At 41.6% G+C, this 11,608-nt stretch overlaps 1 protein-coding gene across 1 annotated transcript; it reads left to right on the forward strand.

Annotated features, from left to right (window-relative positions):
- Positions 1-1,366: 1,366 nt before the first annotated feature.
- Positions 1,367-10,999, forward strand: LOC105281757. Its single transcript, XM_026975237.1, is given in 12 exon segments — positions 1,367-2,289; positions 4,388-4,429; positions 4,517-4,617; positions 5,369-5,456; positions 5,533-5,596; positions 5,686-5,906; positions 5,988-6,128; positions 6,328-6,489; positions 6,601-6,786; positions 6,875-6,940; positions 8,056-9,525; positions 9,527-10,999. Coding segments are annotated over 12 exon segments (2,787 nt in total). The 5' UTR covers positions 1,367-2,226; the 3' UTR covers positions 9,710-10,999.
- The last annotated feature ends 609 nt before the right edge of the window (positions 11,000-11,608 follow it).

Consider the following 11,608-nt stretch of genomic DNA (forward strand, 5'->3'; position numbering starts at 1 on the left):
TTTTCTCCATTATCTCAATCTCGATTTTATCTTCAATTTATTCCATACGTAAGATGCATGCAAGCACTATTACGCACATATATATTACATTGTATACTACACTACACGCGAACAAGCTGATAAATTTTCTGAATCGTAGTTTTAATCGACATGAGATTATTTATGACAATGTTTTCCGAGGGAAATCTCCAAGCGCGTACGCGATAGCCGATTCAATTTGAGATTCACCTGTGAATCCCCGCGTGTTTGCGCGCGATTCAAGCGATTTCCGAATTATCGTCGACGTTTTTCCCGGAGTCGGAGTCGGAGCGAACGTTCCGCGTGATGCAGTGTATCGACCGTCACGATAACGCCGATCTTCGTTGGCGCATAAAAGCCCCGGCTGTCATCTCGATGTCTGTTCATACCAGAAACTGTCAACGATGCTAGAGAGTACCGATCGATGTCGACTGGCATTGATGCTTAGTTGCTGATATCGCGGTTGCGACATGCATATTTTAAGACGAATATTGATAAATGATACGCTGCTACTGGAGCGCGCAACTTTTTTTTCCATTTTCGGTCTTTTTCTGCAGTGAGCTGTCCGACTAAAATGTGACAAATTTTCCTCGTTCGTGAACATCTTTCTTCTCTTTTTAGCCGAAGATTTTAGCTGTTTCGGCTCAAATATTTATTTACTCGAATGATATAACCATCCATAATCCAGAGTAAATTACTTAGAATACTATCCGGATGATTATTCAAATAGCTATTGACGTATTTTGCATGACCTGTTGCACTTGAATAGTCATTCGAAAGAATTCGAATAAGGAATAAATAATCGTTTGTACCTATAGTGGGCGAAATGAACATGAAAGTCGAGAAAGAAAGATACTACCATCTAAATCTGAATAAATCGCATGAATAGTAGAAAGCATCGTGCAATATTATTTTCTCCCATAAAATTATTCCGTTTCTTTTATTCTTTCGTTATCATGCAAATTCTTTATTTTCGTCGTTTATTATTTTGTTACTTAAAAGTGATTATTTTTTCGCTAGTACTTAGCAGTTATTCTAACGAATTCTTTTTTTCAATTTACAGTTGTTATCCGCCGATTGCGGATCTCGATCGTCAATCGGAATCGTCGATCGCCGGCACGAGAGTCCCGGAGCCACGTGACGGTGCGCGCGCGCCGCGGCACGCGCGGGTGTAGATACGGTACTGCTATTGACGTCCGTAGTAGGCGTGGCCTCACCGCCGCCGATAGAGGGATATATTTACGCGCACAAGACTTTTCTCTCCCGTGCGCCAACGCAACCGCGACTCGACGCACGACGTAACGCAACGCAACGCAACGCGACGAGACAACGTGCACGACGCAAGGCACCGGGTTTCTTCCGCGTCGTTCTCTCTTTTTCTCCTGTCCTGCGATGATTGACAATGTGTACATACTCGACGCGGGCCGACAGCGTTGAGATCGAACGCGACGACAAGCGGTGCATCGCACGGTGCGCGAGCGCGACTTCCTCTCGTCGCGGGGGTTGACTTATTTCTCTCCTCCTCCTATTCCTCCTCCGCCTCTCCTTCTCTTCTTCCTTGTTGTCCTCGTCATCGTCATCGTCATCGTCGTCGTCGGCGCATGTGATATCGTCAACTGTGTTTATTTCACGGCGCTGCTTGTGCGCGCATCACCGGGGCTGCGCTTTCCCCGAAAGGTGCGAGACGCAGGAGAACTCTTTCGCCGCTCCGACGGTGCGATCGGAAGAGGGGCGGCGTGAAGAGGACACGGGCAAAAGGAGAGAGGACAGCGGGACGGAAAGAGACAGAAGAGAACGAGATAGGTGCATAGACGACCGCGACGACTACGAGCTACCAGTGGTGTGTGTGCCTGTGTCGTGCGGGTGCACTAGTGTGTGACACGAGTGAGTGCGTACGTGCGTGCGAGCGAGCGACGTGCGCGGTCGCCGTCGATCGTCGCACGGTCGTGGGTGCTGCCAGTGCTCGACCGTCATCATCATCGTCGTCGTCGTCGTCGTCCTTGTCGTCGCTGTTGTCGTTGTCGCGTCGTCGTCGTCCTCTAATCCTAGTCAGTAAAGTGCGGTGCGGTTCGACAGGCTGCGTGCGCACACTGGAGTGCGCCCCGTCGTCGTCCGACAACGACGACAACGTCGCGGTAACCGACGATCGCGCTCTCCAGAACCCAGAAGACCAGCTTCGGAGTCGGTACCGATCACCCGGTCGTGAGAATGGCGGGCAACGGCGTCCCGGTCCTCCTCATCACCGCAAACGTCGGAAGCATCTTCGAGGAGGTAGGTAACGTCGATTACGAGGTCGTAAACCGGCGAGAAGCGCGATCGATCGATTCGATAATTCGGTATTTCGTGCCGAATTATTTGCTAGCGCGACACCACGCGACCTACTTGTCGCCGCGGTTCACGCGGATTCCGTATATTCGCGTACGGAACCCACGGCACGTCGTGGACACAGCAACATGTGCCCACCGATCGTTCCTCTCGATCCGCGTTTCGATCGATCGCGCTCGAGAAAGTCGGTCCGCGCGGTCGGTCTCGGCGAAATTTGAAGACCGTTCTAGTTAGCCGCGTGTTCGTCCTCCGCGCTTTCTTCCAACTTCTCGCCTCTCCTCTCTTTCGCCCGCTCGCACCTAATTATTTCGTTCATTTCGTCATTTATCAGTCACATTCATTAACGTTCATCTGCGTGCGATAACGCGACTTTGTTGCAAGATCCTGACCCACCGGCTGAAATGTATTTCTTCGAACGTTTGTTATGTGTGTTCGAAATTTGAAACTTGTAGAATTTGATATAAATGGTCGACGGATCGCACTGTAGAACATATCGAACGTTGTGCAATATTGCGATATAATTATAGCGATAATAACAGTTTAAGGAACCGCGCATATCTTTTTTTTATCTTCCAGCTGTTTTTACAAGATATTTTTCATATTTTGTACAATTCGAAAAAGAAAACATGCGACGTTATGAATACTCATGGAGGATCATTTCGCGATCGTATGTTTTGTTTTGAACAGCCTATGCTGAAGAACTCCGGAGCTGTTTGTAAGTTTTACGCATTTTTCCTTATTTTTCGATCTTGACGCGTCAAGTATCACGAGAGAGATATTTACATACATATGCAAATTTACGATAATTCCACATAAAATCAATAGTTGCATACTATGAAATATGCATAACTGTAAAATGGATCCTTATTGGAGAATTATATAAAATGTGAAAAAGTTCGCGAAAGATAAAGGAAAGGAAACTTTACGGAGTTCAATTCTAGAATCTCGCGTTCGAGCGACCAATCATTGTTCTCCTTCGTGCAGGATTCAAATAGAATCTATTTCAGGACTACTTAAGCAAAAATTGGCATTGGGAATCGATAAGCAAGTGGAAAAAAATGGATTAACTCAGAGTTCTTGATATTTCGCATTTATAAAACTTACGTGACTCACTTACTTCTGACATATATGTGTGGTATTCAAAAATTTCAAATATAATCACCGTTATTGTTTGTACTTGTATCTTATTATAGGTTTCATATTGATGTTTGCGTTCGCCGCAGGAAAAATAACAGTATAGGTCAACAGTATAGGTTGTTTGTTGCTAACTGAAAGCCCTCCGTAATATATAAAAGAAATAACAAAGCTGATTTTGAGAAGAAGAGAAATTCGAGTCGAGAGTAAAAGAGAGAACATTGCGGGCGCATTTTTGCACCGTTTTGGCAATTCCTCGTCAAAGTATCGTGATTTCATGTGTAAACTTGATTATTTTATATTTTGCCGCAGGTGTTTACCGTCACTTGGTTTTATAGATGTAAACACGATATATATATTTACGTATATAAATAAGGAAGGAAAGAACTTACCCTACTTCTTTTCCCACATATGTGACAATAAATTTCACGAAATCTACATACACGCTGACATCGCGAACGCGAGCGGGGTAAGAGAAACTCGCATTCGATATCATTCGTTATCAGGACTCGCACTCGCGTTACTACTGACGTTTGTTGATATTTCCGTCGTAGTATTAATTTCCCCATACCATCATCTGGCGATGTGTGTCTTTGTTTTAACGTCTTTCTAGATGCACACTTCGTGTGCTGGATTCGTGATTATTACAGCGATCGATTATCGTGTCATCATCATTATCAATATCATCATCATCATCATCATCATCTGCGTGAAGGAAAGAACTCGGCGCGTTTTATTGTGTTGTACAGGGGCGTGGAGAGATGTTCCGCGCGCGGTATCGATATCCTCCCGTATGACGTTAACGATCTATTAATGTATCCACGCGCCGTCGACTATCTCATTAAGCTTTTCTTTAAAGTGCACGGGGTATGAAGGATTGGGAGACTAATATCCGTGATTTTCCTTGCAGCCCAGTGTCATGCTAAAGATATGGACGGAGGAATTTTTATCCGTAAGTATCCTTGCGTGGAGCATGTCAAATAGAACGAGAGAGGGACGCACGTGTACGCTTACGAACGGATTGCTTTTTTTTTCCCAGACCATATCGAAGCTGGACCCGAAATTCATAGCGCTGCACTGCCAGGAAGTGGGTGGAAAAAATTATGAGCAGAGCATGAGGCACGTGGAGGACTTCGTTAGGTAAACCGCCTTTTAATCTCGATTTTATGCACGCTGTGCGATTTTTCCTTGCAATATGCCTTCATTTCAATATACCGATATGTCTGTCCTTTTTTAATTGCGTATGCACGTCGCGATGAATTTTAATGGTGATACGAATGGTATACACACGCGTGTACGTGAAGAATATTTTTGTAGATTCCACAGTTCTCGTATTGTAATGTTATTAAATAGAGCTTCTTGAAAGGTTTCAAACGCGCTACAATATTTGGCGCTAATTTTATTATTCGCATTCAATGCGGACACTTCGTGTCTATAAACTACATTAATTACCTCATTAATTTTTTTACAAATTCGGAGGATCCTATAGATTTATAGTGTTTTAATTTGTGATCCCTAGCGCTGCATTGATTAAACGAATTTTTTCTAAACTATCAAAACACAAATAGCGTCCTTTCTCTTTCCACGTACACGGTATTGAATATGATTTAACGCATAACTGGCAGAAAGGGATAAAAATAGACGTATCACGCATGGTTCTATAGTTGAGTGGATCACTTCAAAAGATAAACTGATTCAATGATATCGATAGGGAGAAAATACACATATACACATACAAAAAAGTGCTTGAGAAAAATACTATCCTATAGCATATACATATATGGAGTCTATAAAAAGAGACTCGTGCGAAGCTGACATAAAGTTCACGCAAATTTGATTATGTCGGTATGATTGTTAATGTGTTGCAACGTAAGTATTATTTTGATTGCAGATTGCTGATGTCGTCGGAGGAATTAAGGCTGTTTGACAAAATTAGGGTATTTCTTGACGAGGATTATTCATCCGCAGAACATTTCACAGTGAGTTGCGAAATCTTTATTATCGAACACCTGATCCTCTGAATAAAGCAATATTCTTACCGAGATCTTTTTGTAGGCCCTAGGAAGCTTCTATTTCGTGCATGAATCCTTAACCAACGTTTTGTTATGGGATTTTAATGGTACGTCGCATGTTACTTCAAGGCAGCTACTAGTACGAGCACAAACGCCAACACGCCTTTCTCTAATATTTACCTGTGTGCTATTTTAGAATGTGCTTTTACGCCGGTAAATGGAAAGGAGATCCATTCGGGCAACATAGAGACAGTTACAACCAAAGAAAAAGCCAAGTTTCCTCAGGAATTCTTCCCGGAATGCAGATGGTCCAGAAAGGGTTTCCTACGAACGCGATGGAGTATTAGTGGAACTGTTTTTGATCTCATAAACATACATTTATTTCATGACGCAAGCAATTTTATTGCTATGGAGACGGTAAGGAATTTTTACAAGTACAATATATATATGTACGTGTGTGTTTTACGTTTCTAATTTGGCGTTTCTAATTGCTTATAGTTTCCATCGGTGTACAGTAAAACGCGCAGAAGAGCGCTCGAGCACACACTAGACAGATTTCATAATGACAAACATCCAAATGTGCCGTATTTTTTATTTGGCGATTTCAATTTTAGGACGAACACAGCAGCTGTGATAAAAGTAAGATTCTATCGATAACCATCGAAAATAACAATATGTATTTGCTCATGAATAATTGGTGTATTATTATCTAGGGCGATGATACAATTGAGTTATAATTTTTTTACATGATAATTAGATTATGCATACGATGACGCGTCTGTGGAACAATGACATTAAAATCCCAATGTATTACAGCACTTTAATTTATCTTTAATAGAAACTAACGGAAGATACTCAAGAAAAGAGGTTATCGAATAAAGGAAGTATCTCGAAGCTACAGTTTCACAACGGGGACGACGATCTCGTACTAACGTTAGGGAAAAAGGAATTCTCGCATTGCGAACATCAAGATGTTTTCATAAAGAATGGCGGCGAGTGGGTAAGAGTTATATACCGTTTGTGCGTCGCACAATGTTAACATCGTGCGATATTACTCGAGCGAATCAATCAGTCAAAGTGTCAATAAATATCTTGAACGAACGTCTTGCAGTTGCGCGAATACGACAAGGAACTGGAAGAGTTTGACGGGAGATTGTTCGAATTTTCAATCAACTTTGTGCCAAGTTACCCGTTTCAGGAAGATATTAATGAACCCGTGAATTACATGCAAACCAGAGTGCCGGCCTGGTGCGATCGAGTCTTATTAAGCCCTTCCGCAAAAGCGTTAATCCAAAAAGTACGTATTCTAAGATTCGTATCGATGATATGAAGCTGGAAAAAGTTGAATTTATTATAAAATAACATTCTTTCATATCTTTGTACAGATAGATGATCCCGACTCAGTGGAGTACGGTATAATCGGCCCGACAACGTGTATGGGTGATCACAAAGTAAGACAAAATTATTCTAATTTAATTCTCTGATTTCTCTTACATTAATAAAAACTCTTACATTAAGAAAACTGCGACATTCTTTTTCATTAACTATGCTATGGGAACATGTACTTACACACTTCCGAATTCTTATTCTGATGATTCATTCTTTTAATTATTATAATGCAGCCTGTTTTTCTGGAGTTTCGAATGAATCTTTAAGCACTAAGGTATCTATCTGTGAACTGTCTATCTGTTCTTATCTCAAAACCCCCAAACATCTTTGTCACGTTTCTCTATATTCTGTTAGTATTCCGTTATCTCGGTAATAAATATATATAGGGGCTTGTTTAATGTAGCACCTCCACACTGTAGTATTCCCCGAAGTATTTCTACATTACTTTCAATCTCATAATTCTTGTCATTATCATGGAATAATTTCAATTTAATTGCAAATACGCATTGTTTTATGCATTTTTTATTTCGAAGTTTTAATAATCCATGAATGATATTTTATTACGTTATATATATACACAGTACATAGATATTTCGATTACAGAACAATGATCATTATCTTAATCATAATAATATAAAAACGTGATAATAATGAGTTGCATTGATAGTTGGTAACTTCAAAATTTAATTTTCGGAATAATTTGTCATATAAAATAAATGTGCGCACACACACACACATACACACGAAGCAGATTATAATCGTTAATTAGTTACATAATTATTAATTTTACAATATATATTTAGTTATATCACGTAATATACTGAATTTATTTATCGAATATAACATGATCATGTATCATTAAGCGACACAATATTACAATGCATGATAATGACTATATATATAAAAAATACGTTTATACTGATTGTAGTTAAATTTCTATAATTATTACTTGCTTCGAAAATATTATTCTAGTTGCGCACAAAATTACCGTGTTGACAGATTGAAAAGTACATTACTATGTTAGAGCCATTGCTCCTTTGAATGAGAAAGAAACGTTAGCTTGACACTTCCCATAGAAACCCACAATACCAGCACCTCACGTACCGCTTTATCCTTTTAACTCACAATGCACGATGATACACATAAAGATTCATTATTCTTTTCTTGCTATTTACAGCCAGTCTACTTGAAGGCTAACCTCATCTTGGACGCAGGTATGATAGACTGCTGCAGCTTGCCATTTGCACCTGAGTTTTGCTTCCGAGTGCCCAAGAATTACCTGGAGTTGTTGTACATGTTGCCTGATAGCAATAGTTATGCTAACGCGCGTGCGGATTCTGTTGATCGTTCGTCCCATCTGTTGCACGCAATACCCGTTAAGCATGATCCCTACACGCCAGATAGTATGGACAGTCCGAGTCCGAACGCGTTGATTGCCTCCGGGGAGGTGCCAGATCTAGACGCGGATCACATCAACAGCAGTAACGGCGGTGACAATGTGTCGTCCGTGGCGCGGTCGGTGCACGCCTCGAATATGTCGCGGCGGCTCATTAATCGTGCCGTATCGCCGGCGCTGCTGAAATCCCGCCTGGAGCTGATCGTGCAGAACAAGAAGCGGAATGAGGACGCGGAGCTAGAAGTGGACGCTTCGGACATCAAGAGGAGCCCTAGCGAGTGCCATCTGCGTTCCTGGTCCGACACCGAGGATCGGCAATGGTGCGTGAGGAAGAACAGATGCAACAGCGACGTATCGTGGCAACGGTCCCACGTGCTCACCGAAGCTTGGATTCAGGGCAAAGGTCAACAGGGCTATCACTCGTTCAGCAATTTCGCGAATCGGTCATCCTCGAACTCGAGTCCAGACATAGTTGACGGGTTGCCACCCGATCTGATCATACCGCGAATAGCTATAATAAACGCGAGTAACTTCGAGTCGAATGAAAGTTCCGTGTACTTTCACGATGACAGACTAAGCAATTACTCGGACAACAAATTGAGCGCGTACTCGGACGGTCGCACGAAAACGCTGAGTGGCGAAGCGGTGAGCTCAGAGAAGTCGGACGAGATCTGTGACAAGATCGATGACGAGGACAACCGATCGAGTTCGGGCGCAGACAAGATAGTGGACATCAAGGAGAATAACACGTATCAGAAAGTCCACAGTTCAGAACCAATTTCGAGCAAGCAGCTGTATTTTAAAGAGGACGGTGAAGAATTCATCGAGGACCAATGCGATATGTGTAAGGAGACGAAACATCAAATGGTAGAAGTGCAAGCCTTCGTGAGAGATGTATCCTGTATGAAAAATAACGCTGACACCGTCACTGACGGGACGTACAACAAACTGACGATGGAACGCGATGTTTCGGACAAAGCTCGTTTTAAAGACAATAACTGTCACTCTACCGAGGTTGCAATACTGTTGGAGTCTCCACCGAGTTCTCAGGCATTACAGAGGATACATAATAAACTTGATCCGGATGGAGCGAGCGTGAAAATCGACAGTACGCAGTGCGAGAGATCCGATGACGCGGAGACGGCGCCTCTTAGAAATCAAGATTGCGACGGCAGTGCAATAAAGTCATGCCCGGACGTGGACGTGGACCACGCGGTAAGTCACGACGCGGAAATTATAAGCTGCGAGAGCAAACAGAAAAGTCTGCACCTCCAGAAACACGACGAGAAGCAATTCGGCGCACAGTCAGGATATCAGTGATCATGCAGGAAATGTTAGACTAACGTTGAAAGCTTATAAAGTTACTGAGCGTTACAAGTGCAATATCATGGGAAGACGGACTAGATGTAGAAAATGTTGTTGCGTAGTATCGTGAGAATACGCTTTAGTTTGCATCTGGTTGAACCTGTGTATAATGTTCCTCCTTTATTTATTGTGTTACGTTGCGTCCGCACCAGATAGAGAGCGAAAGATACCGATGGCTTCTCCTTTGATGAAAAGTTTCGCAATCAATATACGGAAGTTGCCTATCCTTCTATCCTTTTATTGCTTATATCTATCTATATTATAAGTTGTTTGATTAATTGCCACAGAGGCAATACTTCTCTTAGCCTTTTTAATCAATATTGATTATTAATCCTTGCATTATTGATTGCGCGAATACGGTTCTTTAATGAGACTATCGATATTTTCCGTTCTCGATTTCGAACGCGGGTACAACGGTATATATCGTTGCCGCAGTGGCAATTGGTTATTCTTTTTTTTTTACTTACATAGAGTATTTCTTAGATAAGTTTTAATCATCTTCACGTGTGCTATCCTCTTCGCGTGTGATCGAAATAGCATCTACAGTCATATCACTACTTAGTGTGTAAGAGCATAATTTATTTTCGAATAGTGTGCATATTATTTTACGTTATTAGTTGACGTCGTGGTTGGTCAATCGTAATATGTTCCCCGATGTGTGATTTACGTATGAACTCATACAAGTGATTATTGATGGAATAATATTCGGACAAATTGCGAGAAATATGGATAAATGTTTTTCTATCGGCGACGTCTTGAAACGGTGTAACGGTGACGCAATAGGAAGAGGATATGGTTTTAGTCATTAACGATTTCTCGCTTTACGCGTTCCGTTGTGAAATGTAAATCTCATACTCTACTGTGCACTGGAAATATCTTGATGTGAAATAACAGGTTTGCATGTGCATGGTATTCCAATGTTGACGTTCTACACACACACGTTTCTTAGAAGATATTCAAATGATACACAAAACTGTCTCATGTTTTTTTCCGTTGTAGTCGTATAATTTATAACTAGTAATAATCATCGTTACGTAATTTAGATCGTATAAACTAGGAGATAGCGATATATGTATATTAACGCCACTGTACAACGTCAAGCAATACGTACAGACTGATAAAATCGTTACCAGTATACATGATGCACTTTTACGAGCAGTGCTTTTACGTTGTCCTATTATTTTATATGTAAAGTCAGTCGCGCGCCCAGATCCTTGATACGCACGGCCAAGTACACGTTTTCAAGGAAATTATTATTACCTCGCAGTGTTCTTGTCCTTGATTATGTTCTCTTACGTTATCATACTATGTAAGATTGTTATTAAATTCGATCATTGATAGATTTATAGGGTAACACGTAGACGCGCATAAATGAAGATTTTATTTATCGTGTGATCGCTGTCCTCTCGCAGTTGAGTAGTATTGCCATCGTATCGTTTCTGCTGTTGTAACGTTTCACTTTCGTATCATTTTTATTACGACGTAGCGACGAAGGATTTATGGTGATATCACAAATAATACGCATATGTATATTTTATCTTTTCTTGTTTTTTTTTAGAACATTGTACGCGAGCGTATTATGTTGTCATACGTATTGCACCCTTGCCAAGAAGAGATCTATTCGCTCTGGATTTCTCGTTTTTTTACACGCTCTAAGTGGACTCTACTGCCAAAGTTAGATTCATCGTAGTCTGTTAAGCGAGAAGATAGTAATTTATGTGACAGATGTCGGCCGCGCGAGAGCAACAGAGGAGATTCGTTCTATCGCTGTTACTGCATTGACGATCGTACGGGGAAACATCAGGAAAGCACTTTGCTTTGAATCTTTGGTGTTACGTGCACGGTGCCGTAGGAAGTCATTATTCGCATCACGCGAGCCGGAATAGAGCGAAGAGGATCTGCCAGTTCTCGACGAGGAGAATACGCGGAAGTTTTCGAGCTTATGAACGTTACATAATGTACATTACTC

The sequence above is a fragment of the Ooceraea biroi genome, chromosome 2 (genome assembly GCF_003672135.1).
Source record: "Ooceraea biroi isolate clonal line C1 chromosome 2, Obir_v5.4, whole genome shotgun sequence".
Lineage (NCBI taxonomy): Eukaryota > Metazoa > Arthropoda > Insecta > Hymenoptera > Formicidae > Ooceraea > Ooceraea biroi.